The sequence below is a fragment of the Tympanuchus pallidicinctus genome, unplaced genomic scaffold, assembly GCF_026119805.1.
Source record: "Tympanuchus pallidicinctus isolate F22 unplaced genomic scaffold, pur_lepc_1.0 scaffold22, whole genome shotgun sequence".
Lineage (NCBI taxonomy): Eukaryota > Metazoa > Chordata > Aves > Galliformes > Phasianidae > Tympanuchus > Tympanuchus pallidicinctus.
The window spans coordinates 24,309,781-24,325,556 of record NW_026294739.1 but is presented as its reverse complement, the minus strand read 5'-3'; the positions used below and the strand labels follow the sequence as shown (position 1 = coordinate 24,325,556).

The 15,776-nt window shown below is 63.8% G+C and overlaps 1 protein-coding gene across 1 annotated transcript; it reads left to right on the top strand.

Annotated features, from left to right (window-relative positions):
- The first annotated feature begins 59 nt into the window (after nucleotides 1-59).
- On the top strand, nucleotides 60-14,941 carry LOC128082086 (uncharacterized). Its single transcript, XM_052685919.1, is given in 31 exon segments — nucleotides 60-252; nucleotides 1,746-1,867; nucleotides 1,940-2,059; nucleotides 2,268-2,423; nucleotides 2,498-2,642; nucleotides 2,757-2,932; nucleotides 3,004-3,132; nucleotides 3,205-3,392; nucleotides 3,394-3,711; nucleotides 3,788-3,930; nucleotides 4,140-4,364; nucleotides 4,450-4,668; nucleotides 4,754-4,884; nucleotides 4,966-5,109; nucleotides 5,221-5,429; nucleotides 6,052-6,211; nucleotides 6,447-6,636; nucleotides 10,146-10,372; nucleotides 10,482-10,616; nucleotides 10,722-10,877; nucleotides 10,951-11,095; nucleotides 11,209-11,384; nucleotides 11,500-11,628; nucleotides 11,718-11,903; nucleotides 11,990-12,234; nucleotides 12,309-12,451; nucleotides 12,530-12,754; nucleotides 12,960-13,181; nucleotides 13,258-13,388; nucleotides 13,622-13,765; nucleotides 13,877-14,941. Coding segments are annotated over 31 exon segments (5,367 nt in total). The 5' UTR covers nucleotides 60-137; the 3' UTR covers nucleotides 14,090-14,941.
- Nucleotides 14,942-15,776: the final 835 nt, after the last annotated feature.

Genomic DNA, 15,776 nt, shown 5'->3' with positions numbered 1-15,776 from the left:
TCCCGGAGATGCGGGGCGGGTGCGGGGCGGGGTCGGGGCGGGGCGGAGCGGGCGGTACCTGCGCGGCCGCGGCCTCACCTGGAGCGGCGCGTTGAAACGGGCGGGTTCGCGGCGCGGCGCTCGGTGGCGGCGGGGCCATGTGCGGGTCGCGCTCCGGGCTCTGCCCGCTCCTCCTCCTCCTCTTGCTCGCCGCCGCCCCGGCTCGGCCGTGTTCCCCCCCGGGGCCGCGCCGCGGATCGCTCCCGGCTCCCGGTAAGCGGTGCCGTCGGGGCGCGGGGAGCATCGTTGGGCCGGAGGTGCCGCCGCGCCGTGCGGGACCTCGCGTGTGGGTAGGGCGGGCTGCCCCAGGAGCGACGGAGTTCCTCTTGGTGCGATGTGCGGTTCCCATCTTGCCCCCCCACCGGTATGGGGGAAGGGGGCCCGGCGATGCCGTCGGGACGCGTGGCGGGGGCTGCTCGCGCGCACCGGGGAGTGGGAGCGGTCCTTTCCTGGCTGCTCTCTGCTCCGAGCGGCGGCCCTCGGCGGGCTTTTGGTGGCTGCATCCCCCGGGCCGTGGGAGGGGGCTGCTGGTGCCGTTCGGGTCCCCTCGTTGCCTCCAGTTCGGCCGTGGGGAGGGTAGAGGCCGGGAGCTCCTGGACGGCACCGGTACCCCTCGGGTCGGTGGTCGGCGGCGGACGGGCGATGGGAGGCGGCTGCCCCGGGGGTCCGTTCACTGATCCGGGTGGGGAGGGGCAGCGACTCGTCCCGATGCCGGTGGGGCCACTCACGGTGTTTACTCGTCGGCGTCCCCGGGGAGTGAAGCTGCTCGGGAACCGCGGCCGCAGCCAGTGCTGCCTAATGGCTGCGGAGCACTCAAAGCACTTCGCTGTAAGTGCTCTCTCCGTGCCAGGCCCTGACCTCAGCCCGCTCGGATGCTGCGTGCCGCTGCCCACGGCCCAGCTCCTGTCGGCAGCGGGACTGGCACCAGGGCAGGGCTGGGCTGGGGGTGCAGCCCCGCGGCCGGAGGGCACAGTGTCCCAGAACACTGAGGGTACGAGAATGGGGGGTTCTCTCCCCTGAGCTGCTACTGGAGCACAGCTCAGCTCCAAAGCCAGGGCTGGAGGCTGCCCGTGGCACGGAGGCTCGTGTCTCAGCCATGATGTGGTTGCGGCCTTTCCGGCCCCAGCATCTTCCTTATCGCCCACCATAAAGGGCCGCCGGCGCTCCTCTCCAGGCTCCAGCTCCGTATGGGGATGAGGGAACTCTCCAGCGATTTCCCCCCACCCAGAGACCCGCGGGCACAGCTCTCCTCGTCCACTCCCATCTCCCCCGGCCCCCGGCAGCCTCTCAGCAGTGTGCTCGGAGCGGCTTAGCGCTGCTAATCCCCTAAACCCGCAGCTCTACCGGGCTGGGGGTCGGGGCTGCAGTGTGGCCGCAGGTGTGGGACCCTGCGATGGTGGAGTCGCTGCCCGGGGGGGGTGGGTCGGAGCCGGGAGCCCCGAGGCGGGGACACGCTGAGGTGGGAGGCGCGGGGCAGGGCGCTGCGTGCCCAGGAATTTCCCGTAATCTCCGCAACAAAGCCGAGGCGCGCTCCTGCTGCTGCCCGCCCCCGTGCTGGGAGCGGCCCTGACCTTCCCAAATCCCTCTCCCTGGAGCTGGGCTGCGAGCACGTGGAGCCCTGCGGGTGTTCGGATGGCGTGTGGGCCTGAGGACGGCTCCTGGGGGCTGCGTCCCCTCCCGCCCCCCTGACCCTTTGCCTCTTGCAGCGACCTTAGGACGCGGCGTGGTGCTGGATGACATCGAGGAGCCCCACGTCGGGGCGCTGCCCGTGGCTCCCCGGGATGCCAGCAGCCCGTGGGTCCCCATGCGCAGCAGGCGCTCCCTGCAGGTAACGCTCTCGGCAGCCCCGTCCCCGAACCCACCGCGTGCGGCCGCTCCATCACTGCTCCCCTTCCTGCAGGAGGTCCCTGATGTCCTTCATGCTCAAACCGCTCTGAGGAGGCAGAAGAGGGATTGGGTGATCCCTCCCATCAAAGTTCCTGAGAATGAGAGGGGTCCCTTCCCTAAAAACTTGGTTCAGGTATGGAGGAGCCCCCGAGGTTTCAGTGATGCTGTGTCTGGGTGGGATTTCAGGGCTGGCCATGGCTGTGCGCACTGAAGGCAGCGGAATGCCAGCCATGGGCACGGATCTGAAACCCAGACTGGGGTAACGTGGCTGAGGGGTGCGTGGGGGGCTGCTCACCCTGCAGTGGGGAGGCACAGCCCTGCACCGCCGCATCTCCTCCCAGATCAAATCCAACCGGGACCGGGAGGCAAAGATTTTCTACAGCATCACTGGGCAGGGAGCGGATGCTCCCCCCGAGGGCATCTTCACCATTGAGAAGGAGACGGGCTGGATGAAGGTGACGCAGCCGCTGGACCGGGAGCACATCGACAAGTACCATGTGGGTCCCTGCTGCGGGGCGCTGGGTTCACACCAGTGCCGTGCTGTCTCCACACTCACCCCTCTGCCCTGCAGCTCTACTCCCATGCCGTGTCTGAGAATGGCAAACCCGTGGAGGAGCCGATGGAGATCATAGTGACGGTGACGGACCAAAATGACAACAAGCCTCAGTTCACACAGGAGGTGTTCCGAGGCTCCGTGCCCGAAGGCGCGCTGCCAGGTAGGGCTGTGCTGCAGGGAGAAGCTCTGCGTCCTGCAGGATGCGTCCTGGGGGATGAGGCTGCCCCGTCCTCTGCACCCCCCCCGCTCACACAGACCCCCTGTTGTCCCCCAGGCACTTCAGTGATGCAGGTGAACGCCACGGATGCTGACGATGATGTGGAGACCTACAACGGTGTTATCGCCTACTCCATCCTCAGCCAGGAGCCGCGAGAGCCCCATCCCCACATGTTCACCGTCAACCGCGCCACCGGCACCCTCAGCGTCATCGCCAGCGGCCTCGACCGGGAGGTGGGAGCCGTGCCCACAGGGCAGTCCTGGCAGTGTGGCTCTGGGTGCTGATGTCTGTCTGTCCATCGCAGCGCGTGCGGGAATACACGCTGACCATGCAGGCGGCCGACCTGGACGGGCAGGGGCTGACCACGACGGCGCTGGCTGTGATTGAGATCACGGATGTCAATGACAACGCCCCTGAGTTTGAGCCCAAAATGGTACCATGGCTGTGACGTGGGCAGGGTGTGCCGGGTGCTGTGGGCTCCTTGCTGACCATTCCTAATCCACAGTATGTGGCGGCTGTGCCAGAGAATGAGGCCGAGCTGGAGGTGGCCCGGTTGGCCACCACGGACCTGGATGAGCCACAGACAGCAGCGTGGCGTGCAGTCTACTCCATCGTGCGTGGCAATGAGGGCGGTGCCTTCACCATCACCACTGACCCTGCCAGCAATGAGGGTGTCCTGCGCACGGCCAAGGTGCGTGTCCCCTGCTTGTCCCTGTACCACAGCCACCAGCCCTGGGTGGTGCTGCCTATCCTGTCGCCTCCCACAGGGTCTGGACTATGAGGCCAAGCGGCAGTTCGTGCTCCATGTGGCCGTGGTCAATGAAGCTCCCTTCGCCATCAAGCTGCCCACAGCCACGGCCACAGTGACGGTCAGTGTGGAGGATGTGAACGAGGCGCCCGCCTTTGACCCGCCGCTGCGGCTGGCCCAGGTGCCGGAGGATGTGCCTCTGGGGCAGCCCCTCGCCTCCTATACAGCCCAGGATCCTGACAGAGCCCAGCAGCAGCGCATCAAGTGAGCAGGGCTGGGTTGGGGTCAGAGATGGATCCCTGTTGCCATGCCCCGCAGGACCAACCCGCTGTGCCCACAGGTACGTGATGGGCAGTGACCCCGCGGGCTGGCTGGCTGTGCACCCCGAGAACGGCATCATCACAGCACGGGAGCAGCTGGACCGTGAGTCCCCGTTCACCAAGAACAGCACCTACATGGCCGTGCTGCTGGCTGTAGATGACGGTGAGTGTGGCGGCTGTGAAAGGGGCCCTTGTTCCCACGTTCCCATCAGGCTGCAGGCCCACATGAGGGACATGTGCTGCTGGTGTCACGGGAGGCTGCGTCCCGCTCAGCCCCAGGGCAGGGAATGGTGCCTGTGTTGCCCATAAAGCCTTCTGCCAGCATAGGAGTCCCACTGCAGTGTCCCTTACCGGCCCCGCTTCTCCCTGCAGGATTGCCACCTGCCACAGGCACCGGCACGCTGCTCCTCACCCTGCTGGATGTCAATGACCATGGCCCTGAGCCCGAGCCCCGTGACATCGTCATCTGTAACCGCAGCCCCGTGCCCCAGGTGCTGACCATCACCGACCGGGACCTGCCCCCCAACACAGGGCCATTCCGTGCTGAGCTGAGCCATGGTTCTGGGGACAGCTGGGCGGTGGAGGTTGGCAGTGGAGGTAACGTGGGGACTCGAGGTGGTGGTGCACCTGGTCCCACATGAACCAATGTGTTGAAGTGAAACTTGTCACCTATCCCATGCAGGTGACACCGTTGCCTTGTGGCTGACGGAGCCCCTGGAGCAGAACCTGTACAGCGTCTACCTGCGGCTCTTTGACCGCCAGGGCAAGGACCAGGTCACCGTCATCAGGGCACAAGTGTGCGACTGCCAGGGCCGGGTGGAGAGCTGTGCCCAGAAGCCACGGGTGGATACCGGAGTGCCCATCGTGCTCGCCGTGCTGGGCGCCGTGCTGGCTCTGCTGCGTGAGTGCTCTCCTGCTCTGGGGTGTGGGAGGGACCCAAGGATGTGGCATGGGGATGAAGCACTGATGCAGCTCCTCTCCTGCAGTCGTGTTACTGCTGCTGCTTCTCCTGGTGAGGAGGAGGAAGGTGGTGAAGGAGCCGCTGCTGCTGCCTGAGGACGACACGAGGGACAACATCTTCTACTACGGGGAGGAAGGTGGGGGTGAGGAGGACCAGGTGAGGGCTGGGCCCGAGGTCGTGGGGAGGAGTTGCAGTGCTCCCCGGGCGTCAGCCTCATCCTGCTCCGTCCCCACACAGGACTACGATCTGAGCCAGCTGCACCGCGGCCTGGACGCCCGTCCCGAGGTGATCCGCAATGATGTGGCCCCCCCGCTGATGGCCGCCCCCCAGTACCGGCCCCGGCCCGCCAACCCCGATGAGATCGGAAACTTCATTGACGAGGTGAGCCCCAGCCGGCCGAGCTGCTCTGCTGGGCTGCCCCGCAGCGCTGCCATCCCGTAGGGCTGAGGCCGGGGGGAGCAGTGGGTGAGCCCTTCCTCTGACCCCCCCCAGAACCTGAAGGCGGCCGACACGGACCCCACGGCCCCCCCCTACGACTCGCTGCTGGTGTTCGACTACGAGGGCGGCGGCTCGGAGGCCACCTCGCTCAGCTCCCTCAACTCCTCCGCCTCCGACCAGGACCAGGACTACGACTACCTCAACGAGTGGGGCAACCGCTTCAAGAAGCTGGCGGAGCTCTATGGCGGCGGGGAGGACGACGAGTAGCCCCCCCCCCCCCTCCCCAGTGCTGCTGCTGCCCAAAGCCTTACCCTGCCCGTGCCTTGGGGCCATGCTCCCCTCTCCTGCACTCCCTGTGCTGCCCAAAGCAGCCTTGGCTTCCTCCTGTGTGTTTCAATTATTATTATTTTTTTTTTTTTAAAGAAAACATGAATTTAATGTAGTGAGACGGTACTGGTGGGCTGAGCTGGGATCTGTAGAAGTTTTAAAGAAGTTTTAATAAAGGACGTGGCTTTCCTTTTTTTTCTTTTTTAAGATCTTCCTCTCTCCTGTGCTGTGATTCTGGGGAACGTGCGCTCCAGGGGCTCAGAGCCAGACCCCCCTCAGCCGGGTACCATGGCAGCACAGGCTGGCACAGCCCGATCCCCTGTGTGCAGGGATGGGGAGCACAGGGAGCAGGGCTGCCCGTCCCCAGGGATCTCTGCCTGCTTGGCGCTCAGCAATAAGTGCATTAAACAACTTCACTGCATTAACCACGCCGGCTGAGCACTGTGCCTAGGGGGAAGTGAGCAGAGCTGCTGCCGCGCCACGGCCGGGGCTCAGCCGCTGTCCCAGCTCGGTAGGAGCAGCCCCGGCGTCCGCTGTGCGGACTTTGCCCCCCTACAGCCGCGGGGGCGACGGTGGCACCGAAGGGCGCTGCTCGTCCCGGGCCGGAAAGGAGCGCCGCAGTTCGCAGAAGGGGCGACAGCTGGAGGGAGGGAGGAAAGAGGAAGGGGACCGAACCCGCCGCCCCCTCATCCCCCCGTGGGCCTCGTGCCCGTGGAAGGCGCCGTGGGACGGGGCGGGCGGGACGGGGCGGCCCCGGTGAGGCGGAGCGGGGCGGGGACGGGCCCGGCGGGCCAACACCTGCGGGCGGGGCGCTCCCACCTGCGCTCGGTGGAGGCAGAGCTCGGCAGCTCCGTCCGCAGCGGTACCGGCCCGGTCCCTGAGCCATGGGGCGGCGGTGGGGTTCCACCGCCCCGCAGCGTTTCCCCGTGTTGGTGCTGCTGCTGCTGCTCCAGGTGCGGGGCCGCCGGGCGGGACGGAGGGGGCAGGAGGGGACAGAAAGGGAAAGGGCTGACGCCTCTCTCGGGCAGGTGTGCGGCTGGCGGTGTGATGAGGCAGCCCCCTGCCAGCCCGGCTTTGCTGCAGAGACCTTCACCTTCAGTGTGCCCCGGGACAGCGTGGCGGCGGGCAAGGAGCTGGGACGAGGTAGGACCCTGCGGGGCAGCTGGGGCTGTGGGTACGGAGCTGTGCGCCCACGAGGTGCAACAGAGCTGTGGTTGTGAGGATGGGTTGGGTGTGCGATGCTGATGGTGGTGAGATACGTGGGGACAAGCTCAGTGCGTGGTACCAAGGGTGGCTGGTACCAAGGACAAAGGTGTTCCTGATGGGACAGGCTCAATGCGTGGCAAGTTGGCATCGAAATATGATTGTGGGGGTGGGCTGGGTGCGTGGCACCGAGGGTAGCCATGAGGAATAAAGCCATGGTTAAGTGTGCCCTGCGTGGTGTCAGGGCTGGCTGCACTCTGCCCAGTTCAGTGCTGGTGGCTGTGGGCACACAGAGCTGTGCTTATGTGTCCCAGCTCCCCGAGCAGCCAGGTGGTGCAGGTGCCGGGGCGAGGGTGCGCGGGGGCAGCGGGTGCCTCTCCCAGCAGCACCGAGGCGGGCGGCGCTGACTCAGGCAGAGCAGGCTTGTTCGGGCCGGCAGGCTGGGTGTGGGGCATGGAGCCCGGCCCTGAGCCTGCACCAAGCCCACATCCCAGCACCGAGCGCACATCAGCACCGAGCACACATCAGCACCGAGCACACATCAGCACTGAGCCCGCATCCCAGCACCAAGCGCCTGCCCTGGTGCGGAGCCGTGCGTGGGTGCGCGGTGGTTCTTGGAAAGGGTGGCTGAGGTGCTCCAGTCTGAGTTTCGCCCACGCTGGGGAGTATCGGGGCTGGGAGCTGAACCCTGCACTGTACTGAATGCATTCTGTGTTTGAGCTTTCTGTCGGTTAATCATTTACCAGTGCTGTGCCCATTGGGGCAGCGCCTGACACCAGGGTGACGAGCAGCTGCGTGCCAAGCGGCACTTCCCCAGCACACAGCGTCGGCTCCCAGCTGGAAATCCCCGGCTGCTGAGCACCAGCGCTTCCCGTCTGGGGCCGGTGACAGAGGACGTGTGTGGGAGGAGGGTGTCTGAGTCTGCCCACGCGTGCCAGTGCTGCTGCCGCAATGCCCGGCCCCAGAGCATCGTGCCGTGCCCTCCGTGCCGCGCGGCCCTTGAAAAGCCCCATTTGTGGTACAGCACGGGCAGGCTGATGAGCTGCCCTGTAATTATCCGATGAGCTGAGCACTGTGTTTGCAGTCAGACAGGTCTGGATTGGCCCCGAGTGGCGCTGGGGTGGTGAACATCAGTGGGTGCTCCAGGGGCCGGGTTGGGTGCAGCTCTGGGCTTCCCGGCGGCGCTGCAACTGCCCGGCTGATGAAAGGGCTCAGTGGAGGAAGGAGCAATTTCCTCCATGTTAATGCAGGCTGTAAAAGCTGCACAGCATGATGCTTTCCAGTGGGTGCTGGGGCTGCTGCTGCCCCACACCACAAGGGAAGGATGGACAGCACCTGCCCTGCATCCCTGGGCTGTGTTCAGTAAGTGCACAAAGGTAGGGGATGGGATGGGATGGCAGATCGCAGGAAGGAGCTCTCAAGGAGCCCTCGGCTGTGTGGATATGGCACTTTATGGGAGGAACACAGGTTTGCAGCCAGATGTGACACTCCCCAGTTGCATAGGTCCCGGATCAGCCCCAAATGGGAGAAACCTCGAGAGTCTGAAGTCACGGTGAAACTCGGTGATGTCAGTCCCTGGCGGGACGTGTGGCTCACAGCGTTCTCACAGTACTTTCACCCCTGCTGCTCACGGGCTGACGTGTGCCTCCCCCTGCCACCAGCTTCCGCCCCGGCACAGCCACTTGCACAACCTGCATGGGGACAGGGAAGAGTCTTGGGATGGTGGCACTTGGCTGTGCCTGTGACTCACCCTGCGCCCAGCCCGGGTGAGACACTTTCCTGTGTCACAGCAGAATGGAGGTAGCTTAGTGTCACCAGGTCCCAGCCCAGTGTGGAAGGCTCACCTCCCGGCCCCAGCTTTGAGCCAGTAGTTCACTGATTTTGGCCAAACGCATTTGAGGGTCCATGAAAGCAGGAGCCCCTGAGCTCGACCCCACGCCCCGCCGAGGCCCCACTGGCTCTGTGCCCTGGGGAGAGTGGGGCTGGGAGGGGTTGGCTTTCAAGTGTGGAGCTGGAAAAACAGGTTGTGCACGGCCGGGCGCAGAGGGGGAGAGCGGGAGCTGAGCGGTGGTGCGGGGCCGGGTGCTGAGCACGGTGTGCTCGCTGCACCGCGTCGGTGCGGGGCCGGGTGCTGAGCACGGTGCGCCCCGCCGGCCGGGTGCCAGGTGCCCGCGGGGATGGGGCACCTCCCCACTGCGAGCCCACGGTGCGGGAGCGCCCGGCATGCCCCAGCACAGCCCTGCACAGCCGGCACCACCGGCTGTCCCGGCCTGGCCGGGGGTCCTGCCTGGATTGGCATCGCCCCGCGGGGAGCGGCGCTCGGAGGTGAGCGAGCAGCCCCCAGCCCGGCTCTTCCATCACCTCCCCCTTGCTGTTGTCTCTGAATTCCTGGGCTGCCTGCAGGCTGATGTAACACGGGACGCTGGGACAGGTCCCGGCAGTGACGGCCGCCCCTGGGGAGCCCACCTCCGTGCTTCCCACCCTGGGCACACTGCTGTGCCGTGGCGGTACCCCGTGTGCTGTACAGCCGTGCAGGAGCCGTGGGTGCGCAGGTCAAGGGGACCCAGGCTGGGTGCTGCTGGCTCAAACAAAACATCCCAGACAAAGGAGCGTTTGTTCTGGCAGCTCCAGCCATGCGGCCACGGCTCATGTGATGCTGATGCTTGCCGCCGAGCTGCATCGTCCCCCCCTCAGGCTGTCCTCAGCCCTGGCATGCCGGTCCCTGCTTGAGCAGTGCCAGACCTGCGTGGCCAGTGCTGGAGCTCACACCGTGACCCAGCAGGGTGACACCGGGGTGCCATCTGTCCCAAAAGAACCCCAAACGGCAGAGGGGATGGATTCTGCACAGATGCCGGGGCAGCAGGGGTGCTCCAACTGCTGCCACACGCCTTTGGGTGCACCTTCCCCACCGCACAGATTCACGCTCCAGTCGGTTGCTGATGTGGCCGTGAGCCAGCGTATCAGAGCCAGACAAAGCCTTTGTTTTGATTTGAAAAGCAACCGGAGCAGCAGCACAGCACCCTCTCCCACTGCCACAGGCAGGGCAGCAGAGGTGCCATGGGGACACGTGCTGCATGGACACACCATGCCATGTGGCAAGGATGGATAACGCTGAGGTTGGGTATTAGGAGAAATTTCTTTGGAAGAGCAGTGATGTGTTGGCATCGGCTCCCCGGGGAGTGGTGGAGTCACCATCCCTGGAGGTGTTCAAGGACTGTGGAGATGTGGCACTCAGGGATGCAGTTAATGGTTGTGGTGGGATGGGTTGAGGATCCCAGTGGTGTTTCTCAACCAGAACAGTTCTATGATCGTACAACATGCCACACATAGGCTGCACTGCTCACGGTGCAGTGTGAAGGGAAGCTCTGTGCCCGGGCTTTCCTGTGCATGCAGTGTGCACGGGGATGCGCTGTGCACGGTGGGTGCCCACGCTCTCCCTCTGCCTGCAGTGAGCTTTGCAGCCTGCGGCGGCCAGCCATGGGCCGTGTATGTCCCGGCTGATACACGCTTCAAGGTGAACGTGGATGGCGTCGTCTCAACGAAACGGCCACTGACGCTCCATGGGAGGGAGATCAGCTTCATCATCTACGCACGGGACGCCACGGGCCAGAGGCACTCAGCCCAGGTGACCGTGGGCAGGCAGAGGAACCACCACCACCACAGCCACCACCTGCAGGTGAAGTGAAATCCCCATAGTCAGTGCAGCCCTCTGGGGCTGAGAGCAGCACGTTCCTCTGGGCTGCTCTGTGCTGAGCAGGCACCAGAACCAGCTGCTGTTCCTGCAGGACATGACGCCGGCTGTGTTGAGCTTCCCCAAGCACAACTCCAGCTTCCTCCGGAGGCAGAAGAGGGATTGGGTCATCCCCCCCATCAGCTGCCTCGAGAACCACCGCGGGCCCTACCCCATGAGGCTGGTGCAGGTAAGGGGCTGAGGGCTGAGCCGCCCCGGGCCGGGCTGAGCGCAGCATCACCGGGATGGGCACTGGCCCTGGCTGTCCCCTCTCACCACCCCGCCTCGCCGTCAGATCAAATCCAACAAGGACAAGGAGTCCAAGGTGTACTACAGCATCACAGGGCAGGGCGCGGACAGCCCGCCCGTGGGCATCTTCGTCATCGAGCGCGAGACGGGGTGGCTGGAGGTGACCGAGCAGCTGGACCGGGAGAAGATCGATCGCTACACCGTGAGTGGGGGCCGTGGGGGCTGCGGGGTGGGCAGGCAGTGCGGGGCCGTGCGGGCTGACGGTGCCCCCGCAGCTCTTCTCCCACGCCGTGTCGGCCAGCGGGCAGCCTGTGGAGGACCCCATGGAGATCATCATCACGGTGATGGACCAGAACGACAACAGACCCGTGTTCATCAAGGAGGTCTTCGTCGGCTACATCGAGGAGAACGCAAAGCCGGGTGCGGGGGCCGGCGGGCGGGCGGAGGGCCGGGAGCCCTGGGATGCAGCGACGCTGGAGGCGGCGGCGCCGCGTCCCACGAGTGACGTCTGCCCGGCTCTTCGCTCTGCCCAGGCACCTCCGTGATGACCGTGAGCGCCACGGACGCGGACGACGCGGTGAACACTGACAACGGCATCGTCAGCTACTCCATCGTCAGCCAGCAGCCGCCCAGCCCGCACCCCCAGATGTTCACCATCGACCCGGCCAAGGGCATCATCAGCGTGCTGGGCACGGGGCTGGACCGGGAGGTGGGCGCTCTCCTCGTGCCCCACGGCAGGCACAGAGCCCACACACAGAGGGGCGGCGGGAGCGGGACGCGCTGTGGGGACGCGGGGCCTCTGATGGTGTGACCTCATCTTGCAGACCACTCCCAACTACACGCTGATTGTCCAGGCCACGGACCAGGAGGGCAAGGGCCTGTCCAACACCGCCACGGCCGTCATTGAGGTCACGGATGCCAACGACAACATTCCCATCTTCGACCCTACCATGGTATGTGTTCCCTCACCCTAGCTGGCTCTCGCCAGCTGCTGCCCTCCCCAGGCTGCCCACATGTGACCATCCCTGTGCCCTCTCTGCAGTACGAAGGGGTGGTGGAAGAGAACAAGCCGGGTATAGAGGTGGCCAGGCTGACCGTGACGGACCAAGACACACCAGGCTCCCCAGCCTGGCAAGCTGTTTACCACATCAAGAGTGGAGACCAGGATGGTGCCTTCAGCATTATCACTGACCCCAGCACCAACAATGGCATCCTGAAGACAGCCAAGGTGGGTCACCTCACTGTCGATGGCTCCAATGTGGGCCATGTCTCCACCAATCCACTGCCACCTTAACCCCTCTCTCCAACCTGCAGGGCCTGGATTATGAGACCAAGAACCGCTACGACCTGGTGGTGACGGTGGAGAACAAAGTGGCCCTGTCCGTGCCCATCACACTGTCCACGGCCAGCGTCCTGGTGACCGTCTTGGACGTGAATGAGCCCCCTGTCTTTGTGCCCCCTATCAAGAGGGTGGGGGTATCAGAGGACCTACCAGTGGGGCACGAGGTTACATCCTACACAGCCCAAGATCCTGACAGGGACGTGAGGCAGAAAATCACGTAAGTGGGGGCTTGGCTGTCAGAGAGAGAGCATGGGGTGGGCATGAACCCCCCTGACAGCTCCCTCTGCCCAGGTACCGCATGGGCAGCGACCCGGCAGGCTGGCTGACTATTGACTCCGAGAACGGCATCGTCACGGCTGCCCAGCCACTGGACCGCGAGTCGGTGCATGCCATCAACAGCACATACAAGGCTATCATCCTGGCTGTGGACAATGGTGAGGCTGTGCCCCCACTGCAGAGCTGGAAGCTCTGGGGATGTGGGCTCTCCACCTCGCTAATGTCTGGCTTTGTAGGGATACCGGATGCCACCGGGACGGGGACGCTGCTGCTGCTCCTCCAGGACGTGAATGACAACGGCCCCACACCAGAGCCCCGGTCCTTTGAGATCTGCAACCGGCAGCCTGAGCAGCAGATGCTGAGCATTGTTGACAAGGACCTGCCCCCACATACCTACCCTTTCAAGGCAGCACTGGAGCATGGTTCCGGCAACAACTGGACTGTTGCAATAAGGGGCCAAGGTAGGTGCTGTGGGGTGCAGGGCAATGAGGGAACACTGAGCTAGGGCAGATCCCAGCCACTTCTTTCTGTGCTACTCTGAATGCCACCAGCACATGCAAGCTTCTGCTGGCTTGCATGAATGGGGAGCTGCCATGGGGCAGAGCCCTGATAGTGTCTTCACACCTGGGGACATCTCTGAGCCCAATCTCCTCTCTCTTGCACAAGATGAGCTGGCCCTAAGCCTGAAAAAGGAGCTGGAGCCGGGTGAGTACAACATCTTCCTGAAGCTGATGGACAGCCAGGGCAAGGCACAGGTGACGCAGGTCAAAGCCCAGGTGTGTGAGTGTGAAGGGACAGCGAAGAACTGCGAGCGGAGGTCGTACATCGTCGGTGGGCTGGGTGTCCCTGCCATCCTGGGCATCCTGGGGGGCATCCTTGCCCTGCTGAGTGAGTATGGTGTGATGGGGATGTGGATGGTGCTGCTTTCCCCTCGCGGCCCTGATGTCATGCCCTCTGCTCGCAGTTCTGCTGCTGCTGTTGCTGCTCTTTGCCCGGCGACGCAAAGTGGAGAAGGAGCCGCTGCTGCCACCCGAGGATGACATGCGGGACAATGTCTACAATTACGATGAGGAGGGTGGCGGTGAGGAGGACCAGGTGGGACCGGGGTGCCGGGTCACAGCGCTGCCCATGGGATCCTTGCAGCACTGCCCTATGGCAGATGGCCCTCCAGGGTCCTGCCGTAGCCATGAGGGATGTTTGCCATGCACAGAGCTCTCAATCCCCTGCAGAGCCCCTGGTTCATTCTGCCCCACAGCAGCAGTGCCTACGGCCATCCCTCAAGCGTCACGTTGCTGTCCTCTCATGCTCTCTGCTCCGTCCCCACACAGGACTACGATCTGAGCCAGCTGCACCGCGGCCTGGACGCCCGTCCCGAGGTGATCCGCAATGATGTGGCCCCCCCGCTGATGGCCGCCCCCCAGTACCGGCCCCGGCCCGCCAACCCCGATGAGATCGGAAACTTCATCGACGAGGTGAGCCCCAGCCGGCCGAGCTGCTCTGCTGGGCTGCCCCGCAGCGCTGCCATCCCGTAGGGCTGAGGCCGGGGGGAGCAGTGGGTGAGCCCTTCCTCTGACCCCCCCCAGAACCTGAAGGCGGCCGACACGGACCCCACGGCCCCCCCCTACGACTCGCTGCTGGTGTTCGACTACGAGGGCGGCGGCTCGGAGGCCACCTCGCTCAGCTCCCTCAACTCCTCCGCCTCCGACCAGGACCAGGACTACGACTACCTCAACGAGTGGGGCAACCGCTTCAAGAAGCTGGCGGAGCTCTATGGCGGCGGGGAGGACGACGACTAGGCAGACCTCGTCCCCTTGGCTGGCCCGCCGCATGGCTCTTGCCATTTCACCCCCTCGGACATGCACTGGCTCTTGCAGCCAAAGCCCCCTCCAACAGCATTGGATCCGTCACTCGCATCCCTCTCCTTCGGTGCAGGGAAAGCTCAGGGTCACCGGGGCTGGAGGCTTTTGGGGAGCCCACGCTTTTCCTGCCCCCTCAGCCCCACACAGTCCCATTTAGAGCTCCTTGGGAACAGGCTGGTGGCAGGCGCTCCCTGGCCTGGAGGAGCGGTGCTCCTGGGTCAGCTCCCAGTGCCTGAATCCCACAGCCCTCACCGCACGGCTGGTGCTCAGCATCCCTCCCCCTGCAAGGAAAGAGGCCCCCGCTGCCTCTCTCCCTTTGTTACAGAGGAAGGGGTTCCTCCAGCACTCTCTGTAATACCTCGTGCTCCCAACCCCGATGTCACCGCCACGCTCAGGGTTTGGGATGGCCTTTGTGTGGAGCTGCTCGTGCGTGTGCAGTGCAGGGTGGGTGATCAATCACACAGACCAATGACGTGCCATTCCCTTTGCATCATACACGAGAGAATTATATTTGATAAGAGTACTTACGGTCAGATTTCTATTTTTTTGTATAACAGGTGATGATGTTATTTCCATCTGTGTCGTTTGTAATTATTGTTCTGTTAATGAGAGGTGCTTTCTGAAATCAAGTGGCTTTACTTAAACTCTGAACTCCATGTCTAGCTGTTGTTTTGTATTTTTAATATGGGAAAAGGGCCCGATGCACGCTGGAAGGCCAGCGATTGTCTAAGTGTTAATTGATGGAATGATTTTTATATAAAATTGAAAGAATAAATTGTAAGAAAACCAGCAGCTCTGTTCTCTGTGCGTACCTCTGCCGGCAGCGCTGCCCCATGGCGCTTCCTTGGAGTGGCTGTGGCTGCTGCTGCCTTCAAAGTGCCAAAGAGAAATGAAATGCTTTCTGCAGCCCCGCTCTTTATAGCAACCCTGCTCAGGAGGCGACGGATTCGTATCAGAGCAGATGTTTTCCTAGCACAGAGCTGAGAAGCACAGCAGTATCTAATAGCAGTCAAGGTTTTACTCTGCTGCCTGAACAGGTCCCAGGGAAGGGAGGAGCAGCAGACTGTGTGAAAACTGGACTTGCACCAAAGTGCTTTATCACAGGAGCTGCACCCTGTGCATAACGCTGTGCCCCACTGACCCACGTGGGACTGCAGCACAGCCAAGGATGCTATCTCTGATGTTTGCCCAAGCCTGTAACGGCTCTGCTCGCTGCCCTGTAAGGAAACACAAAGCAGAACACCGTGGCCCACAGGGCCTGCATGCCTTTAGCCACACAGCCACCCAGGAGGCAAGCTGAGGATTCACAGCCATCCTGGTTACAGCCCTATCCAGGCTGAACTGTGTGCTCTGCAATGTACGCCTTATCTGTTTACTTCAAAGGCAGCGAGCGTTTGGCTGCAGCCGTGGGAACACTGCTCACCTCGCAGTCCTCCTCCTCCACACGCTGACCACAACAAGGCTGCTGCTGAGATGGGGCAGCTCCAGTGTGGGTTATCCCTCTCCCGTACCCGCAGGTAACACCTGACAGGCGGGAGCTTTCCTGAAACACCTGCTTTGCCGCAGTGCTGAGCGCTATTGGACCTGTGCAACGCGGGACTGGAAAGCAGGAACAGACAACGAA